This window comes from Balaenoptera acutorostrata, chromosome 7, assembly GCF_949987535.1.
Source record: "Balaenoptera acutorostrata chromosome 7, mBalAcu1.1, whole genome shotgun sequence".
Classification (NCBI taxonomy): Eukaryota; Metazoa; Chordata; class Mammalia; order Artiodactyla; family Balaenopteridae; genus Balaenoptera; species Balaenoptera acutorostrata.
Genome location: NC_080070.1, coordinates 73,535,352 through 73,558,091, shown reverse-complemented (window position 1 = coordinate 73,558,091; position 22,740 = coordinate 73,535,352). Strand labels below are relative to the sequence as shown.

The 22,740-nt window shown below is 37.1% G+C and overlaps 1 protein-coding gene across 1 annotated transcript in view; it reads right to left on the bottom strand.

The window, feature by feature from the left end:
- HDAC9 (histone deacetylase 9) overlaps positions 1-22,740 on the bottom strand; it is a 572,450-nt gene that overhangs the window by 277,612 nt on the left and 272,098 nt on the right. Inside the window, exons 15-16 of the mRNA XM_057549729.1 lie at positions 19,889-20,009; positions 14,673-14,722 (exon numbers count right to left, since the gene is read on the bottom strand). Coding sequence (XP_057405712.1) covers positions 14,673-14,722; positions 19,889-20,009 — 171 coding nt within the window. The remainder of the gene's footprint in view (positions 1-14,672; positions 14,723-19,888; positions 20,010-22,740) is intronic.

Genomic DNA, 22,740 nt, shown 5'->3' with positions numbered 1-22,740 from the left:
CCTTCCAAGCCTTAAGAAAAATGGAGATAATACCACCTTCCACCTTTATTAGCATTAAATTAGTCAATGCATGTTAAGTGCTTACCACAGTACAACACAATGATGAAAGTATAGTACAGTAAGCTCTGAGTAAATGCTAACTAAGAAAAAAAAATTCCAGAGTTTTGTTCCAAAATTACTTTCTATTCTGCAGTACACCAAAAACAAAAATCATATGTGATAATGCTGGAAGCCAGAAACTACCTCCAATCACAAAGCTACATTTTTTTTTTAGCTACATATGGATCTAGTTCAACTAGAGTTTCCTGAATGAATGTGGGCCTTTTCCAAGCACATCCAGCATAGCTCAATCATTGGCACCCGAAACAAAGCGCAGGCTCTGAAAAGCTGCACGTGATAGAAATTAAGCTACCTGTACTGAAAGTATTTAAAAGGGAAAGAGAATGACTTAGAAGAAAAGGAATTTAGGCACAGTCTCCTTTATATAGTCTAAATGCAGCTTGTTGATTCCTTTCGGAAATATTCCCAGAGTTAAATGTAATACTATTGTGCCCATTAACAGAACAAGTTTCATATGCACTGTGCATGGTTAATATGGTACAGGACTGCTCCTTGGATTCCTTGAATATTTCCCCTTGAAAGTTGGGAATCAAAACTCCTTGGCTACTACTAAGCAGTTTAGTAAGCTCTTGCTGCTATGCTATGCTGCTTCTAGGGCCACAGGGCATTTCTGAATAATTGAGTTTAAACTTTAAATAATGATCAGATGCCCCTAGAAACCTCCTGACAGACACCAGACTCAACAAAGAAACTGAGGTTTTTCATCATCGTACTTATTCTGTACCATTTTAGGCATGTTGTATAAAAGTTTAACTGTAAAAGAAATTCAATATCTTTTCAACTTTTGCATTGCATCAGGTAAAGTGTAATTTTTAAATGAATCATCTATTGTGGACCAGACATTTCTGCATACAGCATCTTAGTAACTTAGAAATTATCAAATATTTTAAAATCACTGAAATTGTTTTAGCGTGATTTGATTTCTAAGACATTTTAGCTTTAATATATCTACATAGCTTAGTCAGTTTTAAACTCTATGTTACATATAATGGAATCTGCAAGCCAAATTTCTTATTTGTCCGTTTTGGGAATAGAATAATTACCTTTTATCCACTTAAGAGATATTTGAAAAGTTCAATATTTTTCTATCATCAAGCCTCCACTCTTACAGCTAGAACTGAAGATGCCAGTAGATATTTTCTTTCTGGGAATACTGATAGTGGGGGTGGGAGTAGCAAAGATTCGAGAGAGAAAAACCTAATTTATTAGTAGATTCAGTGCAAGAGGTAGTAAAATCAAATTTATTACCCAAAGAAAGCAAAAAAGGAAATATCTTTGGTCAGCATCTAAAGAAAGAGATACAGGGCAGTAAGAATACCTAGTAAGTGTTGGACACTGTGTTAAACATTTTACAAACATAACTCAATTTATTCCCCATGATAGCTTAAAAAATGTATTATAGTCACTTTTACAAAAGAGGAAACTGAGTTTAGGAGGTTAAGTAACTTGACTAAAGTTACATAGTTGATAAGGCACAGAGCTGGGATTTCAATCAAAGTCAACCCTACACATGGATATTGTTATGGATTTAATTGTATTGCCCCCGCCCCACCCTCAATTCAAATGTTGAAGCTCAATGTGACTATATTTGTAGACAGGGCATTTACAGAGGTAATTTACGTTAAATGAGGTCACCAGGGTAGGTTCCTAATCCAATAGGACTGGTGTCCTTATAAGAAGAGGAAGAGATACCAGGGATGTGTACACACGGAGAAAAGGCCCTGTGAGGACACAAGAGAGAAGGCAACCACCTACAAGTCGAGGAGAGAGGCCTCAGGAGAAACCAATCCTTCCAGCACCTTGAACTTAGAGTTCTAGTTTCCAGAACTGTGATAAAATAAATTTCTGTTGCTTGAGCCACCCAGTCTGTGGTATTTTTTTATGGCAGCCCCAGTGGACTGACACAGATATGAACTTTAAAAGATATTCTTTAGAAAACCATCATTCAAAAAGAGTCATGTACTACAATGTTCACTGCAGCTCTATTTACAATAGCCAGGACATGGAAGCAACCTAAGTGTCCATCGGCAGATGAATGGATAAAGAAGATGTGGCACATATATAGAATGGAATATTACTCAGCCATAAAAAGAAATGAAATTGAGTTATTTGTAGTGAGGTGGATGGACCTCGAGTCTGTCATACAGAGTGAAGTAAGTCAGAAAGAGAAAAACAAATACCGTACGCTAACACATATATATGGAATCTAAAAAAAAAAAAAAAAAATGGTCTTGAAGAACCTAGGGGCAAGACGGGAATAAAGACGCAGACCTACTAGAGAATGGACCTGAGGACACAGGGAGGGGGAAGGGTAAGCTGGGACAAAGTGAGAGAGTGATAGTGTATATATGGACATATATACACTACCAAACGTAAAATAGATAGCTAGTGGGAAGCAGTCGCATAGCACAGGGAGATCAGCTCGGTGCTTTGTGACCACCTAGAGGGGTGGGATAGGGAGGAGGGTGGGAGGGAGGCAGACGCAAGAGGGAAGAAATATGGGGATATATGTATATGTATAACTGATTCACTTTGTTATAAAGCAGAAACTAACACACCATTGTAAAGCAATTATACTCCAATAAAAATGTTAAAAAAAAAGATATTCTTTATTGTTTGTTCTGTAGATCTCTTCTTAATGATATACCATGAAAGCTAGTGTCAAGCGCCGTGAATGCAGGGCTACGGGTGTCTATATCTTCAGGGTCTGACACATAATAGATGCTTAATAAATTTTTGTAAAGGGAATAAATTAATGAATGAAAACAAATTCATTCCATAGTGATGTATCTCTTGACAGTGTTCTACTGTGGCTAAATAAACATAAAATGTGACATAAAAATCCCTCTTCCATTTAGGTCTTGTATTACATACACAATTGAGTGAAGAACCATTCTTCTTTCCTCAGTCAGTGTCACCCCTAGACCTGAAGCTTTCATTTGCCAGAATCAGGTGCCTCCTTTCCCTGGCTTGGCATCCAGCATCGCCTGGAGTTTCCCCTAGCACCCTGGACCTCTGCTGTCATGGTTCACCCCTGCCCCTCATAGAAACTTCCTTGCCCTGTAACTATTTGCCCAAAGGAGACAGACTGCTTATCTAAGTCTTAGTCAACCAGATCCCCAAGTATGTCACATTTGTCCCCAAGAAGAAAGATAAAGTACATTTCCTTAATCACCTCTACTTAAAAGAAGTAAAGAAACTGAAGCACAGAAAAATGAAATGATTTGTCCATTCACGGTCATATAGGATCTTGTCACTCAAACTGTGGTCCATGGATGAGCAGCATTAACATCACATGGGTGTTTGTTAAAAATGCAGAACCTCAGGCCCCATCCAGTTCTGCTGAATCAGATTCTACACTTCACAGTCAGAGAAACACTTTGCAAGTTGTGACAGTGTGGAGATTTGAATCCAAATATTCCAACTCCTAAATCAAGGTTCTTTGCCCATGTGCTTCATCACAGGGGCTTCTAAAAACAGTGGCCTCCCCCTCCTTATTAGTCTCCTTACAGTACCAGGATTCTAATGGTAGAACCTCAGTTGGGTAGGTGCATCCTATGAGACCCCAGGGTTTCAGAGCTTTGAAGAAGCTTTTAACTCACACCCTTGAGACAGCAGCCTATTTATTCTCTGCAAAAGGAGAAAAAATTAGGGCCACCCGTCAAAGTGGGGAAGCGGCCATTCTATAGACACAGCTGTCACTGATAACCTACATCATTACATTTGATCTTCACAATAACACAATGAGAGAGGCTTCATTATCCCTATTATACAGACAAAGAAACTGAGATTCACATGAATGAAATAATTATTAACAGAGACTGCATCGCTGGTTTCTCTGACTCTAGGGCTGGGCAGAAGGACATATCCGCTAAAATCATAAAACCTCTCAGGGATAGTTCTGCAGTCATCTAGGTAGCAACACTTCAGAACCTCTTGAGAGGCCCACTATAACTCTGGGTTACCATCACTTTTTTCCTCTGTAGTATAATGATGAGAGACCTACTTCTGGGCTGAGGAGCTATGGCATTCTTTATTGGGTTCTTCTTCATTTGGCTCCGCAGCCTGTAACAATGGGTGTTCTCCCCTCTCCTATGTGATACAACATGCCAGCTCTTTGAATGTATGTATTCATTTCATGTTAGATGTTCTGCTGAAACCCTGAGACCTTTGAAATGGAGCTGGGATGGATTTATGATGACAATGGGTGGGTGAAACCACATGCTTTCTCTCTTTTGTTCAACACTGGGAGGAACACATGAATGACAGCCCATTCCCTTGGGATCACTTGTAGGTTATAATGCCCACACCTTAGCTTCTTTAGTCATGGTGAGATGAAAAAGAAACAGAGCAACTACAGGGAGGACCTTCAGATTCCAAGGAAAACCATGGATATGATGAATGAACACTGTGACCAACATTCCATATGGAAAGAAGGCGTGAACTATTAATGCAGCAGCTGGAGGAGACAAGGGGCAGGCCATGTACGTTAATGCTCTACTACAAACCCCCTCCCAGTATGATCGACTGCTTTCTGGCAGCTCTACTGACCTTATATGTGCAATTTTTAGTCACTCTTCGTCTTCAGAAAAATATCCCTTTGCTATTCGCGTGCCAATAACAAGAATAAGTGAAGTAACATGTTTGTTGTGGCAAAGTGCTACATCTTGAGACTCAGGATCTTTAGTTAAGATACCAGTGGACTAAAGGATTTGACAAATAATATATGGATTCCTGTGGGTTATGTGGTCAGTGAAGGAACATGAGAGTTCCCATTGTTGCTATTCACAATTTCAGTGACCTGCTGATCAGTCCTACCAAGACTGAGTTAGAGCTACAGCCAAGTAATATCATATCAGTATTTTCCTGCTGCTTCTTTATTTAATCTGATGTACATACTGTGTAAAGGGTATTTCATAATAAGCTGATCTTTTTATTCACTAAACAATGCATGTTAGTGCCCCACTCCTACCAAAAGCAACTTAATAAAATTAACTCTGACTCAGTCGGTGTGTGAAATGAGATTCTCTCTAACCCATTCCACAGTGGTTTCCTCCAAGGCCAGAGAGTCTTCGGTGGTCCAGTTAGAGTTGAAATGCTGTATACAGCTACATAATTTTTTACCCCAAATTAATGATGTCTGAGTTCATGGATTTAATACTTTATAGGAATTTCAATTAAAAAGAGAATGTTCTTGGCAAAAGAAACAATTTTGCTTTTCTTACGGTTAGGGTTATTCTCATTTGGGAAAGGAGTGCTGACAATCATGTGAGGTTGAAATTATGGTGAGTTGTGTGTGCACAGAACTGTGGTTAAGAGCTTGGGAATCAGGAGACTTCTATTATACTTCACCACCTACTAACTATGAGACTTGAGCAAGTTACTCTCCTCTCTGAGCCTCAGTTTCCTTTTTCTGTAGACTACAAGGCCTTAGTTACACAGTCAGTAGTAAGTCTCCTGGCATTGAATGATCACAGTTCAAAATGGTATAGAATCACTTTGAGAAGTCTTTAAAGATTGTAATAAAGGATAACAATGTATCCACAGTACATATTAGTTAGAGACCATATAAATCATATCATTTAGAATATGATAAAAGCATAAATAAACCAAATGGTTTTGGATGCATATCATTCTCAAATGTATTAACCCTTCAATAGTCTTATTAGCCTCGATAAAAACAATGAATCAATGTATATGCTTCATTGCTAAGGTGCGTCATCGCTCTGTATTTCAAGACCTTTATTTTACTTACTATTTTATATTTAAAAATAAAACACGACCCGGTGATAATGATGCTGCTGGCCTAGGAGTTTGGAGCTATGCATTCTACTTGGGGGTTTGGAATGAATAAGTCCTTGGAACTCTGCTGTGAACTGCCTACTATGGCTCAAGCATTCAGTAAACTAATTTATTTTAGTTTTGGATTTTGTAAGGAAAACTATGTGTATTGTTTGAGAATCGTAAGAGTTATACTTTATTAAACTTTCTGTCAAAATACCTGGCGAAGACAAATCCAGTAATGATATATCAATACTATGTATTAGATATTAGTTACAGGATGAATATCTGGACCTGAAACAGGGTAGAAATATGACAAAGGGAAAATATAAGTGCAGTTTTTTCACATCAAAATGAAAGTCTGAGGTGAGTCTGGATTTATCTGCATTTCAGGCTGCACAACACAGAAGCTGTCCCAAAGATTCTTTTTTCCTAGGTAGTCTCATTTCCTTTGTCAGCTCTAAATTTTTGTTGGACCTAAGGTTTTATGTTTTCTTGACAATCAGTGATGTATATTCAAATTTATTCTAGTATGTTTTAATTTCTGAATTTTTGTTTCATAGAATCATAGATTTCCTGAGTTAGGGAGAAGCCTGAAGTTCATCAAATCCATTTACCTTCAGCAACTGCAGACTCCAAGGTGCAATTTTTCTTGTCTGAATGTTTATAATCAAGAACCATAGGCCAGTAAAGAAAATGAAGAGAGAAGAATGACAGAAAAAGGAATTCCAGAAATGAATATATTTTCTTCTTCCCTACTACTGACACTACTTTGGTTGACATAGTTGCATATGTCATTTTTTACAGGTGTTGTAGCCCCGAGTGTAAAAAACACATGTGTAAAGCTTTGATGATAGCATTTCTAAGCTACCTCATTTTGACAACAGAAGACTTTTAATAGTTTTGTTATATGTATTTTTACTTTAAATAAGAAAATGAAATTTCAAAATGCATGCTGTTGTCGGGACTTCCCTGGTGGTGCAGTGGATAAGAATCCGCCTGCCAATGCAGGGGACACAGGTTCGATCCCTGCTGCAGGAAGATCCCACATGCCGCGGAGCAATTAAGCCCGTGTGCCACAACTACTGAGCCTGCACTCTAGAGCCCACATGCCACGATTACTGAGCCCGCATGCCGCAACTACTGAGGCCCGCGTGCCTAGAGCCCGTGCTCCGCAACAAGAGAAGCCACCGCAATGAGAAGCCCATGCACCGCAACGAAGAGTAGCCCCCACTCCTCGCAACGAGGAGTAGCCCCCACTCTTCACAACTAGAGAAAGCCCGCACGCAGCAACAAAGACCCAACGTAGCCAAAAACATAAAAATTAAATTAAATCTTAAAAAAAAAAAAGAAAAATTTAAAAAACCCCAAAAAACCCCAAAATGCATCCTGTTGTGTTTAGCCATAATGTCAAAGCAATCGAAAGAATTTAATCACTGATGGCATGCTACAGTTAAGTGAATTAAGGAGGAAGTTAAGGTTTTCATTTCTAATTTTCCTCTTCCCTGCAATGGACATCATGCATTTAAAGATTCTATAAAATTTTACAGTTCACAGTAAACATAGAGTAATGTATGTATGTCTATCTCTGTGGGGAATGTTGTCTATTTCCCTGCAACTATCACTGAGTATACACAATTAGCATAATTTATGCAATACTGGAAACTTCCTTTGTTATTTAGAAAGAATTTCCTGGCTTGCATAATATTTTGTACTATATTTTCCAAGTCTGGGGCAACATGATCTTTTTGTGGAATCCACAGCATGAAACAAAATTCTCAAAACAATTTCATTAAGGCCGCTTATCTGTTTTACTTTTTCCAGGTGCCCTGGGGTGTTCCTGCTAGTATCATTTGCCTCAAGTTTAAAACTAATGAAAATCCAAATACAATTAGAAAGGGAGATGAGGAAAAGAGAGATTCCAAATCAGGGTGGATCCTCTTATTGTGCTGGAGGGAAGAGGATTGTGATGCATCTTTGATAGCAGCAGTGGAGGAAATGAAACACTGATTGCAAGCCAGGTTTGAGCTGACCATTCATATGAGAGAAATCAACATTATCCTGATTATGCATGTGAGAAACAGATGCCATTCCCTCCTCTTTCTGCAGATGTAACAAGAGGCATTGTGCCTGCGTGGGATAACTGGGTGGGAATAACACACGATGCATATACTTAAGATAAGAGGAAGGGGTTCCTGAATCATTATCAAAATTTCAGGAATATCCAAATTTTGGCATAAGCGTTAGGTTTTGGTTCTGTTTTTATCTGAGGAAAAAAATTCCCTACTAATCGACAACTGCTTAGTGCGTTTGTCAAAAATACGGTGTGTTATGAGAGCCTAAACAGTTAATGCCTGGATGCCTCCCTGCTACTCCACAGTCATAACCCACCCCGAACACACACACACACACACACACACACACACACACACACCACACACCACACACCACACACACACACACACACACACACACACACACACACGTTCATTCCTAATTGTTCTTGAATATTCAGCTTACGACTGCTGGAGTTAACCTCCACACCCCTCTTCTTTCTTTTCTGTTCTGGAAGCTCCCTCCTCTGTGCTCCCACAGCATGTTTATCCAGATCAGCCCAGTGAAAAGGCTATGAGCAATGGGAAAAGTAGTCCTGTCTCATTAGTCTTTGCATTCCTGACGATAGAGAAAGCTGTCTTTGAAAGGCTTGCCACTGGAACTTTCTTTAATTGTCATTGGGGGAATGAATGTGGAGGACCAATGTGGCATATAATAAATGGGAAAATAATATGAAGTTATAAATGTAGTGAAAGAATAGAATTTGCTTCTGAAAATATGTGTGTATATATATATATATATATAGTATTTATATATATGTACATTTCATATATCAGAAGGGAGAGCTTACATTTTTAATTTGACGAAATTCAAGAAAATTTGACACATTTCATCGAAACCTGCCTCCTCTGTAGGGAGTAGAGTTAGTATGTAACTAAAATGTCTCCTGAAAACCTCTGAGCAATTGGAATGAGCCTAAAATTACCTCCACACTATCACCTAATCCTTCTCCCTATTTCCCCCTCCCAAAAAAATCACAAAAAATGACATCCGTAAGCCTCATAGGGTGCCAGATCTAGGTGTAATCAAAGAGAATATGGACAGAGTAAAAGTTTGTAATAAAAAGCCAGTGTCATGTTCACGGACTGACTGAGCTGCTGCTGGAGAAGGTGCCTCAGTTAAACCTCGCAGAGCCTCATTTCTGGCACTTCTTTGACCAGTTAGGCAGGCCCAGATTCTGCCCATGCTCTGCAATTCCTCATTCCTCCTAGGGAATTGTTCTGCCTCTTCCACAGCTCCTCCTCCTCCAATCAAGGGTCTGACACTGCCCATTGACCACGTTTATTTTTCTGCCTTTTGGCACTAGGAGCTTGTCTGTTGTAGGATAAAAGTGGAATTCTCTGCTGTCTGCACGGCTTTCCCCAGGGAACAGAGCATGAAACCCAAACTTATATATAAAATCATATCCTGTTTGCAAACATCATATTCCCTTTGCTTCTCACTAATCTGGTCCTGTAAACCCCAGCACAGCTTGAGAGCCTATTCCTCATCTAAACAAATGCCATAAGCCCCTTTATACTTTTACAACCATGTCAAAAAATAATATTGCCTGCCAATAGTGATGTGATTGGAGTTGCCTCCTCCGAGCCATAAAAGAAGTGCAGAGTCTGTTATCAATTTCTCTAAGTGTATCAGGGGAATTATGGGTCGATTCAGTTCCAAGTTATAAATGACAACTCAAAAGCCGCAGAAGCGTTTGAAGCTGGGAGCTGATGACGACATTATCATAAAAGCCTGCTCGTCCTTGCTTTTGTGGGTTTTTTTGTGGCCTATCAAGTGAAGAGGGAAAAATAAGGCTGAGAAATGACTTCAAGATTTCTTCACACAGCAGCAGGTCAGATGGCCAGGAAAATGATCACTATTTTTAGTGATATACCCTGAGGAGTGAGAACTAAAGTGGTCCGGCACTGGCTTTTGTTTCCAGAGTCCCTTAATTATCTGTTTCACTATATGACTACCAAGGTCCGGGATTTGGTAAAATGCTCTTTTCAGTTGGTGCATTTTCTTGCAGTGCAATCACACAGTAATCAGAAATGAGTCATGCCATAGTAACGAAACAAAATGAGAACCAAACACAAAGGAATTTGGAAACCTTGAGATTGTTGTCCAAAATGCAATTCCGGAGAGCACACTTTAAAGCAACTTATTACCATTCACCCATTGAGCTACTTGACCAAATTATCACCTGCAATTTCACAGGAAAATCTAATAAGAGGTAGAGATTTTTTAAATTTCATAATGTGCCAGGCAGACCCCTCAAAAGCCAATTAATCCATCAGCATTCAGTAGGTATAAATTAAACCCATCTGGTAGGAAGGTATATATTCTAGGCAACTGGGGTTTATCCCAACAACTGGGGAGCATTAAGTGTTGTTTTGGAATTTAAACCAATGGGTTCATCTTAGATAATATGAACCGGAAGAAATGCCTTAAGACAAAAGCGATTTTAGTGGTTTCCAAGCTTGCTGGTGTGCCCCCATGTTGCCAAGCTGGGCCACTCCATGTCCATACCGGGTGTCTTTTGTATACATAATATGTCTTGGACTGTCCTGGAGGTAAAAATTTAGATGGATACAAATCCACAGGACCCAGAGTTTCTCTTAGGACTTATATCAAAACCAAAGATCTTAGGAGTCAAGATGGTTCCTGAATGTCTAAGAACACAATCTGATTCCTAAAAAAAAAAAACCCCAAAACACTGAATCAAGCTAGTTCTCTAGAGCATCAACAAGCACAGGTATACACCACACAGCACATACACACTCACCTAGACGTACATAAACACCACCAGGAGACCTATAGGCCAATTTGAAAAACAGAGGTGCCTCTCTCCAGCGCTTTCCAGCAGTGATGGAGTCAAACTAATCCAGTCTTACTCTTCCTGCTTCTGCTTGTGCAAGCTAGATTTATCCACCACCTTTGCTGCCACCATACTGATTAGGTGTTATTCTATGACACCCACTGTGCCAGAAGCAGCAGTCACTATTCATTCCTTGGGTACTTCTAAGAGTTTACTAGAGCAGTTCTTGCTAAAGAATAAGAAGTTTACTTGGTATGGGTTCGGCACAGTTGAGTACATGTATTTTACGTTCAAGGCATAGTGAGTCATAGGCACAGCAGAGGTTAGACTTGGGAAGTGGGTCCTAGGGAACTGTCCTCATTTCAACTCTGGATCATGAATTAAATGTACTTGTAAGTGAGTGGGAGTTTGATGATCACCACTCTTTTCACAGCTTTGATTTCCTCCCCATCACCATACCCACTAAGTAGTCATTAGCTTTGCTTCATTCTCTGCCTCATTTGTAGGTAATCAGCCATTCTCTAAAAATGGCCACTTGGGATGTCAGAAAATAAGTGCAAAAACCAATGAAACCCATTTAAAAAGTCAGTCAATTCTCTGCTTTCTAGAATGACTCTGCAAGCCCCTGGCTTCACTGGAGGTTTGCAAAAAAATGAGCATGGATTAATGTGCGATGGTGACTGTCCTGTCCTAGGAGTCAAAAAGCAAAGCTCACTGGTGAGCTGCCATCAAGGGGACCACACTACATGAGCCACACAGATGCACTGCTAGGCTCCAGGGGCTGCGGCTGGTCTGCTGAAGATGAGAGCGTTGGAAGGACCTAAAATGCTCTTTTGGAACTCCTCCACATGGACATGCACGTCAACCTCATACCTTCAGCCTTTCAGCCTTTACTAAGTAACTTCAGCAAAATAACCTCACTTCTCTGAGCCTTCAGGTTCTCATCGGCAAAATGGTGTTAATAATTACGACTATGTTATAAAGTTATTACAAACCTCAGGTGCATGTTGGTAAACTGTAAAGTCCAAATGGATATTGGTTGTAGTTGCCATTTTTATTTCTAGAAGGCAGAGTCACAGGTGAAGGAATAGAAAGATTATCCTTGCAAAATCTAGCATCACTAAAATGACAGAATTAGCTGAAAATGTATGGGATTTCCCTGTATAAAATTTAGTTATAGCAAAATATCGCCTAAAACGTACTCAGGGCTAGTTGTGTTCTTTCCTTCAATATCTAAGAAACTTAACTGACTTAAGTTCCTTAGTCCTTGGAAACCTGATCTAGAATTACTTTGTCCTAACATGAGTTAGCACTCAGTTCTACAGGATGATGTCTTGTTACTGGTAAGGGTTAACTTTAAATAGACTGCAGGTTATAGGCTATGTTCTAATCATCCACAAAAATGTAGACATTTTTTTTCATACGTTGTTGGATTTGAACAAATTTGTCCTTGAAATATGGTATAAATATCCTGGGTCAAAAAGGCTTTGTTAATTATTGAAGACAAAAATGGCCTCAGGAGGTTCACAAACAAAATGTCCCACAATGCAAAGTGCTTTGTGAAGTTTATGCCATTTTTACCAGGAATATAATGCATATGCATACTCAGTATGACTCTACTAAAAACTGAATTCTGCTATGAAACTACATTAAACCCTCTCATATTACCTTTTCTCTAGCAATATAAAAGTCTAGCAAAGTGGCTTCACACAGGAACCTATAGTTAGCAGGGCCCCATATTTGGATAACTTTGGTATTTTTGCCATCTTGAAATTCTTAATAATTTCTGAACAAAGGGATCTCTATTTTCATTTGGCATTGAGCCCTACAAATTATGTAGCCATAATAACCTGAAGTCCAGCATAACTTTTACTGAGAAACAGCCTTAAACACAACTGACCAGATAAATCAAAGGATATATTTTTGGAAGTTTATGTTATTTAAAAGCAGTAAACAGAAACAATCCCATTTACCATCACATCAAAAAGAATAAAATACCTAGGAATAAACCTACCTAAGGAGGCAAAAGACCTGTACTCAGAAAACCATAAGATGCTGATGAAAGAAACTGGAGATGACACAAACTGATGGAGAGATATACCATGTTCTTGGATTGGAAGAATCAATATTGTCAAAATGACTATACTGCCCAAAGCAATCTACAGGTTAAATGTAATCCCTATCAAATTACCAATGGCATTTTTTCACAGAATTAGAACAAAAAAGTTTACAATTTGTATGGAAACACAAAAGACCATGAATAGCCAAAGCAATCTTGAGAAAGAAAAACGGAGCTGGAGGAATCAGGCTGCCTGACTTCAGATTATACTACAAAGCTACAGTCATCAAAACACTATGGCACTGGCACAAAAACAAATATAGATCAATGGAACAGGATAGAAAGTCCAGAGATAAACCCACGCACCTGTGGTCACCTAATCTATGACAAAGGAGGCAAGAATATACAATGGAGAAAAGACAGTCTCTTCAATAAGTGATGCTGGGAAAACTGGACAGCTACATGTAAACGAATGAAATTAGAACACTCCCTAATACCATACACAGCAGTAAACTCAAAGTGGATTAAAGACCTAAATGTAACACAAGATACTATAAAACTCTTAGAGGAAAACAGGCAGAACACTCTTTCACATAAATCGCAGCAAGATCTTTTTGGATCCACCTCCTAGAGTAATGAAAATACAAACAAAAATAAACAAATGGGACCTAATTAAACTTAAAAGCTTTTGCACAACAAAGGAAACCATAAACAAAACGAAAAGACAAATGACAGAATGGGAGAAAATATTTGCAAACGAAGCAACCAACAAGGGATTCATCTCCAAAATATACAAATAGCTCATGCAGCTCAATATCAAAAAAACAAACAACCCAATGGAAAAATTGGCAGAATATCTAAATAGACATTTCTCCAAAGAAGACATACAGATGGTCAAAAAGCACATGAAAAGATGCTCAACATTACTAATTATTAGAGAAATGCAAATCAAAACTACAATGAGGTATCACCTCACACCAGTCAGAATGGCCATCATCAAAAAATCTACAAACAATAAATGCTGGAGAGGGTGTGGAGAAAAGGGAACCCTCCTACACTGTTGGTGGGAATGTAAATCGGTACAACCATTATGGAGAACAGTATAGTGGTTCCTTAAAAAACTAAACATATGACTACCATATGATCCAGCAATCCCATCCCTGGGCATATATCTGGAGAACACCATAATTCGAAAAGATACATGCACCCTAATGTTCACTGCAGCATTATTTACAATAGCCAGGACATGGAGGCACCCTAAATGCCCATCGACAGACGAATGGATAAAGAAGATGTGGCACATATATACAATGGAATATTACTCAGCCATAAAAAAGAACGAAATAATGTCATTTGCAGCAACATGGATGGACCCAGAGATTGTCATACTGAGTGAAGTAAGTCAGACAGAGAAAGACAAATACCATATGATATCACTTATATGTACAATCTAAAAAAAAATGGTACAAATGAACTTATTTACAGAACAGAGTCACAGGTGTAGAAAACAAAGTTATGGTTACCAGGGGAGAAGGGGGGGGATAATTTGAGTGACTGGGATTGACATATACACACTACAATATATAAAATAGATAACTAATAAGGACCTACTGTATAGCACAGCAAACTCTACTCAATACTCTGTAATGACCTATATGGGAAAAGAATCTAAAAAAGAGTGGATATATGTATAACTGATTTACTTTACGGTACACATGAAACTAACACAACATTATAAATCAACTATACTCCAATAAAAAATTTTTTTAAAAAAGCAGTAAACAAACTCATACTTACCCCAAGTCCACCACAAGGTAATGAAGAAAAAAACTTTTGAGAAGAGTCACCTACACAGTAAGAAGACATGAAAAAATATATAAATTGGAATATAATTACAGTTTTAAAATTTTTTGGTGTCTATTAACACATAATATGTCACATGGTATTTATCATTTGACTCAGAAGGAAACTGATCAAATTTTAGATAGTTAAGAACTCAAACCAAATTAATGCATATATTATTACATGCAGAGTCTTTTACCCCACATGAACAAACACATACCTATGAAAGTTGAGTCTCAAGATTTTTTTCAACTGCCCTACAGGATGTTTATCACAATATCTTTTTTGTTTATAACTTATCATAAATAACTCAGCTGTTCATTACGTGTATCCTTCCAGTGTAATGTTTTGAGCCACAAAGTTTATGAAATACACTGTCATTTTTTACATGCTCCAAATATTAAAGCATTTATTCAAGTATACAGACTTATCTTTAAGTTCTACTTCAGATATAGCTAAGACCAAGAATACTATAAACCTCTCCAACATTCACAATTTTTTAAACAAATAAGTCACAAATCACTATAAAAAAGATAACCTTTTGGGGATCTATATAATATACATATAAATGTATCTTTAAAGTAAATGCCAAAATCTTACTTGTGACTATCTTTTGGAATTGAGATTTTATGGAAGTTTTAATCATTTTTGTTTACCTGCACTTTGATTTTCTACATTATCTACTACATGTATAGAGAAAACAAAAAATTACTACTCCTAAACCTCAAGACTAAAATTTGTCTTGCAAAGTAATTAAAGGAAAGGCAGTGGGCATTTCTATATCATAGTTAAACAGCTCTGAAGTGACTCATATGGGTCACTCAGGAGATTAGTGGTAGAACCAGGTACAAACCTCCATTTCACTTATCCTAATTCATTTGTTCTACTGATGATCAATGAAATAAATAATGAAAATTGAAAACAGGTTTGTGATGGAATTCACATTATGTCAGTAAAAGTCTAAATAGATTTTACTGTCACAGAAGAAAGTTTATTTTGAAAACAATAAATTGTATAAGTTCAGTTTTCAAATGCAATTGCTAACAGATGGAAAATGATAAAGAAAAATGTAAGTGCAAATGAAAAAATAAGATATCTCGTTATATATAAGGAGCCTCATGGAAAAAAGATGAAAAGTCAACAAAAAAAATAAACAAATCATGAAAAAATATTAAAACTGGAATACTGACATCAGTAAAAGATACATAAAAAATTTTATGGATAGCTTGGGGAGGGGTAAAAAGTTTTCTTAAGTTGTTCCTCATAACAAAGATATTTCTGTATCACTGAATATTTTGCAAGGATGTGTTCACATGTCATATGTGAAATTAAAATATATAATAATGTATATTTTAATGTCTGAACTCTTCATTCCATAGTCAGTGAAAAAGGTTAAAGATAATATTACAGTGTACTGAAGTACTTTTTAAAGTAATTTAAAAAATTCTTAAACTCTAAGCAAATACAGAAAATAAATGATTTAATACTTGAGGAGAATCTAGTTTAGTACCGTTTAAATAATATTAAACAACCAAATTAATCAATAATTTAAATTTAGTAGTATGCAAAAAATGTTTATTTCACTGAATTGACTCAATTTATTTTTTAATAATGTTATATTGCCTCACCCATGGACTGAGCTCTGGCTAGCCACAAGATAACGAAAACTGGCAGTAAGAATGACAGGAATATTAATGCTAAGGAAAACCTCTCACCAGAAATGACTGAAGAGAATGTTTTAAAAGTGTCACCTTACAGGGTCTAGAGTATTTAAAGAGATAAATGCTGCCCATTTTCAAATCTAATTATTTTATAAGCTATAGATGTCTGTCAACATACGAAGACTGATGGGTCCGGTCATAATGAACTTTTGTTTAAATCCTTCCTCCTAACTCCAGAACATAACTATCAAAAGTAGTAGTATCAATTAAATTCAGAGAATTCATAGAATTGAATAAATTTCAATTTACTGTGTGTGTGCAATTGACAAACCCTCCCTCACCATCTGTGTTGGGAGGGATCAGATGAAGAAGAGGATGTGTGGGAGAAAAAGAAAGGGATAAAGAGGGAGAAAAATATCTTGATGGCTATGAATTTCTACACATTCATACATGGCAGCTTCAATCTGGTCTTTTAGATACAAAAAACAAGCCACAAGAATTCAAATTTCACAAAGAACAAAAAATTATGAAAAGTTAAACTTTTAAAAGAATGGGATTTTTAACTGAGACCCTGAATTGAGGAAAATCGGCCAAGTTTCTGGATTCATGAGAGAAACTGATACAGTTCAGAAGCATCATCAAAGTTGAATTTAGTGCTCGATATCAAGACCTAGCAATGCAACATCCTTGGTTACCTTTACTCCTGTAGCTTGCACTCAAGGCGGACATCGTTACACTGATCCCTGAGAGGTGCCTATGGAACTCCACATGTGTATCTAAAGTTAACTCTAAAATCATCAATTGTATGAATTTTATCTCACATTAAATATTCAAAACTAATGAGATAAATGGCCATTTGGATTAAAACTGTAAAAATTAAATAATTGGTACTTGGTGTTTTCATTGCATACATATTTGAAAAGGACCTCTGTCCAAGTTCTAAATTATGTATTAGAATTCATTTCTAAATAATCAAATCTTTAAATGATATGTGTGTTTTGAGAAAATCAGTTTTTCTCAAAAGTGTCAAATTTCATTTAAAAAAAAGTGGTGGGCTTCCCTGGTGGCGCAGTGGTTGAGAATCTGCCTGCCAATGCAGGGCACACGGGTTCGAGCCCTGGTCTGGGAAGATCCCACATGCCGCGGAGCGACTGGGCCCGTGAGCCACAATTACTGAGCCTGCGCGTCTGGAGTCCGTGCTCCGCAACAAGAGAGGCCGCGATAGTGAGAGGCCCGCGCACCGCGATGAAGAGTGGCCCCCGCTTGCCACAACTAGAGAAAGCCCTCGCACAGAGACGAAGACCCAACACAGCCATAAATAAATAAATAAATAGATTAAAAAAAAAAAAAAAAGTGGTATTGCCATGTTTCATAAGTAAAACAGTTCAAAGTTGCCAGAGTTTAAATTTCATTTCTTTTACAAATATGTCCTTTCTCTTAAAATGTGGAATAATGGTGGTCTTGGAACACCTAAACACCTATGTGTAAATTTATCCTAACTAAATCCAAAGTACCTAGTCCTATGCTTAGGTTGAATAATAGTTTGAGACCTAGTTTAAAAATATAGAAAAGAAAAGAAATAGGGAAGCTTTTCTACTTGTTTTCTCTTAACTAAATTAACAATAATCAAAATGGACATAGCTTCCTATCTTTAAAATGCATCAGTATTTCGACCGCAGAAGACCATGAAAGTTATTGTTTGGTTTACTTCATCATTTTGGTAAACTGGGTGGGGTTATTAATTCATGTTAAAATAAGGACATTTATGACAGTATCCACAGCAAAAGAAGTACTTTATGTAAAGATCTGCATGTGCAGAGATGAATTCCTTCAACAGAAAGAAGAAAAAAACACACAGATTATACATGTTTAGATTGACTCACTGTCCTTTATGTTACTATATAACTTTAATTCTTTTTTTAAAGAAATTTAAATATTTATTTTATTTTATTATTTTTAAAATAAATTTATTTTATTTATTTATTGGCTGCATTGGGTCTTTGTTGCTGCGTGCGTGCTTTCTCTAGTTGCGGTGAGCGGGGGCTACTCTTCATTGCAGTGTGTGGGCTTCTCAGTGTGGTGGCTTCTCTTGTTGCAGAGCACGGGCTCTAGAGCACAGGCTCAATAACTGTGGTGCACGGGCTTAGTTGCTCCGTGGCATGTGGGATCTTCCCAGACCAGGGCTTGAACCCGTGTCCCCTGCATTGGCAAGCGGATTCTTAACCACTGCGCCACCAGGAAGTCCATATATAACTTTAATTCTACTATACAAATTGATTTTCATCATCAAATTTTCATAATATGCTTTCTAAAAATTGAGTAATTTTTCTGTGTTCCCCTTTCTGTCAATTTCTCCCTGCCCTGCATGCATGTACACACACACACACACACACACACACACACACACACACACTCAACCATATACCTTTACTTCATAAATTTAGGGATGCCTGCCACTTGTTTTAAAAGGGCAGATTTTTAGCATTATAACTGGTAACTGTTAATTTCCCCTTATAATTGCTTTCCAAGATGCCTGCCTACTACATATCATACACTTGCTTCTGAATTGTTTAGGACCAGTTAATATAAAATCATTTTGAAATAATACTGAATTGCGTGAAAGAGTCCAAAAATTTGGAACTGACACAATAGGTTTATTTGAAAGAAAGGGACAAGAAAAAGTCCTCGAATGCCTCTTTAGCTAAAAAACTTAAAACATGATCTTTTTGTCATACATTGCCATGTCATGTATTGTTATTCCATTGTAAAAGATTATGAATAAACATAATTAATAGATTGTTTCAGTTAAAATTAGGTTTTGTCATGAACTTTCTTCAAAATCTGTTGTTTCTATCACTCATATAAAGTCTATATAAAACTGTGAAACATAAATTTGATTTTAAATTCTGATAATAAAGTTTTGAAAAATCATAACTTACAGATTATGTTTATTAGTTTTCTACTTCTGTCAACTGCTATTGAATTCCATAATTGAAACATGCATTACATAGACTACATTAAGATTTAAAATGCAATCTTACTATAAAATACAGTGTTCTAGGTGTAGCAGTAAGGAGTTTTCACTTAAAATAAGTTGTATTATGCCCTTTGTCTGTTAAGGTCATAGAAAAAAAGAACTGAAAGACACAAAATAAATGTGAAAGGTGAAAATAAATTTGCAAAAAGAACGTGAAAACTATTTTTTTTAGTTTAAAAATGTAAGCAAGCAAACTCCACAGTGCATTTATTCCTGTCAGCTAAAACACAGTGAACAAATGCTATTCAAATGAAAGTAAACATCATGAAACTTGCAGTGTCATTTTCTCTAATGTAGGATTTTCTTAATCTACATTGGCTCCTGCTGTAAACGACTCATTCCACAGAGCAGTGCTGTTGGAAAAGCTGATTTTTTTGTCTCACTGCTTGCCAAGTATTCTGAACTGACAGCAGCACTGACTAATGATAGTGCTGGAATGTGCTGTTCCCAGTAGAATGGAGGCCCATACAGACCTAGTAGTGTCCTGGGGTCCAGCTTCTGCCCATCCAGGGGGTTGGTGCCATACAACAGTGAGTGATGCTCAGAATGAACGAGCTGTATTTCCTCCAGGCTGGCTTTTCGACCTTGAATTCGCTGAAAGAAAACAGCAGAAACCTACAGTACTTCACTGACAACATTTAGGAGAACACAAGACCCCCAAGTCACATTTAAGCTGATGAATAATGGTCGGAGTTTCATCATGTAGGAGGGTGACACGGATTTGCATTAACAAGGTACCATAATAATATTTGAAAAGTAAGTGTCTGCAAGCTTCAGATGCAATGGATTGCTTATGCCTAAGTGGGCAATTGACATTAAGCATATTCTTCTTTGGCGTAAAGAAAAAAATCTATAAAAAAGACTGGGATTGACACATATACACTATTGATACTATGTATAAAATAGATAACTAATGAGAACATACTGTGTAGCACAGGGAACTCTACTTAATGCACTGTGGTGACCTGAATGGGAAGGAAGTCCAAAAGGGAGGGGATATATGTATATGAATGGCTGATTCATTTTGCTGAACAGTAGAAACTAACACATTGTAAAGCAACTATACTCCAGTAAAAATTAATTTATTAAAAAAAAAGAAGATAACGTCTACCTTAGAGTATTACTGTGAGGAACAAATGAAATACAATAATTATGTAAAGCATCAAACAAAAAAGTTAATAATAATTAATTAAAAATTAATAATAATTAATAGTTAACTCCTTTGTAAAAGTACCAACTTAAAAACAAACAGGAGCTATTGCTTAGCTAACAAGTAAATTCAACCCTTACTTTACACTCACCCAAAGAACTTGTTGAAACAAATTCCTTATTGTTTCTTAAAGGACATAAGTAAATACCAATACATTTTAATGTATTTGATTATTACCCATATGCTGATCACATCATGTGTGTGCACCTCACAACAGTGTTCATCTAGACCAATGTCACTCAAAATATGTAACATTGGGATCGGTAACAGTTCAGGAAGTGTTTATGAATGGTCTGTGATGAGGTCTGCATAAAGCTTGAGAATAAATATTTAGAAACTTTTATAGTAATCTGACAGAGTATTTTTATGTCTGTTGAATCAAATATAGTCTTGTATGTCTTCAATTTTTATTTCACTATTGCAGTATCTCATTTTTAATGTATTTTATATAAGCATTAGTCTGTGGCAGAATGGAAATTAAGCAAAAACAATAACTGCTGTTTAATCAGAGACAGTTTGAGAGACTCTACAGACTCGGTCAATATTTTTACACCCATGCTAGGCAGAAACTTTCACTTCAGCTAACAAAGAATGGTCCTTCAACATAGACAAAACTGTACATAAATTAAATCTCAGTCAGTCAATGGACAAAGTGTTCTTCCTGGTCACATTTCTCAGGAGGCACATCTTTGAGCCCAATAAACGTGCTGGTGTATGAAGTTAATTAGCCTTATTTTAAAAATTGCTTTGCTTTCCTAAAACTACCCAAACCATATTAATATTTTACTTAAAATATCTATCACAACAAGACACTTGTAAGGTAATATATTAGCAGAGAACTACAGTAAAATTCAGAGAGAATCTGTTCAGGGAATCCTGTCCTTTCATGTTCCTGACCATGAATTACCAGTTGACGTGGAAACATAAGGTGACAATGACACCTCTCAGGACCAAGACAATTCCACGCTCAATCTCCCTGGTTTAAGGTGATATGGCTGCTGCTGTGTGGTTCCCTGAGGGGGCAGGCAGGGAGAACCTCGATACGCTGACACTTCCTAGAGCTTTACTGGGTAGAGGTGCTTGTCACTGAGAATAAATCATCATGTCGCAGTGAGAAAGGAATGGTGAGGGACCCAAGGGGTAAGAAGAAGGTAACAGGAGTGATGTAAAACAGAAACTTCTTGACACTGTGCCATCATGTGCTGAATAAACAAATGCTTATGGAATTTCTTTGTGATGGCACTGAAGTTCCCTGCGTTTGACACCCCATTTACATTTCCTGAACAATAAAAATATGCTTTAGAGAAATTATTCCCAGGTAGGTGTTGAATGTTAAAATTAAACCAGGTAGGTAATGCTGAAGACTAGGGCAAATTTATGATGGCCATCTGGTCAACCACTGCTCTGATCAATAAACAAACATGTTATTGACCTAGATGGCTTGCTGGTAAACATTAAATTTGGAGACATTTATGGAAGACCAGAACAACCAAAGAAACAGAATGACACGTAATGAGAAAGAGAAAGTTCTAAGTCACTATTAAAGGGAAACATTTTAACTGGGAGATTTCAGCTGGTGGAAAATCCCCCAAGATAACTAGTAGTAACTCCATGGTCTGAGACATCTAATGTTGGAATGAGCAGAACGCTGGAAACCAGACTGTGTCAGCCGGTCCTAGTCTGGCAGAATAGTGAACACCATGAAATAACAGGGCTTCCAGCTCTCACTTCTATGAGTCGATGAAATCCATAGCCACTAACATCTTATACGCTGATACAGTGAAACATCTTTATCTTAAGCAATGCCAGCTCTGTAGCTAACTGTCAGACCCATGTTTGGACTACTATCATAAATAAAGCTCCATCATTTTTTCCCTTTCTCCTTTTCTATAAAGATATTTTTCAGCTCTACACTGAATTTTTGCCTCTGGTGTAACATTAAACACCATTAGTAATAAATATATCTTTATGTTTTCACAAACTAGTCATATATATTTACATAGCATACATTCCATGCTTGTCCTAACTCCTTTCTCATTCTCCCACAATCCCACTAGTATTCAGGCTGAATGTTCAATCACACATTTGAAAAATAATCTGCTAACAAGATTCAAT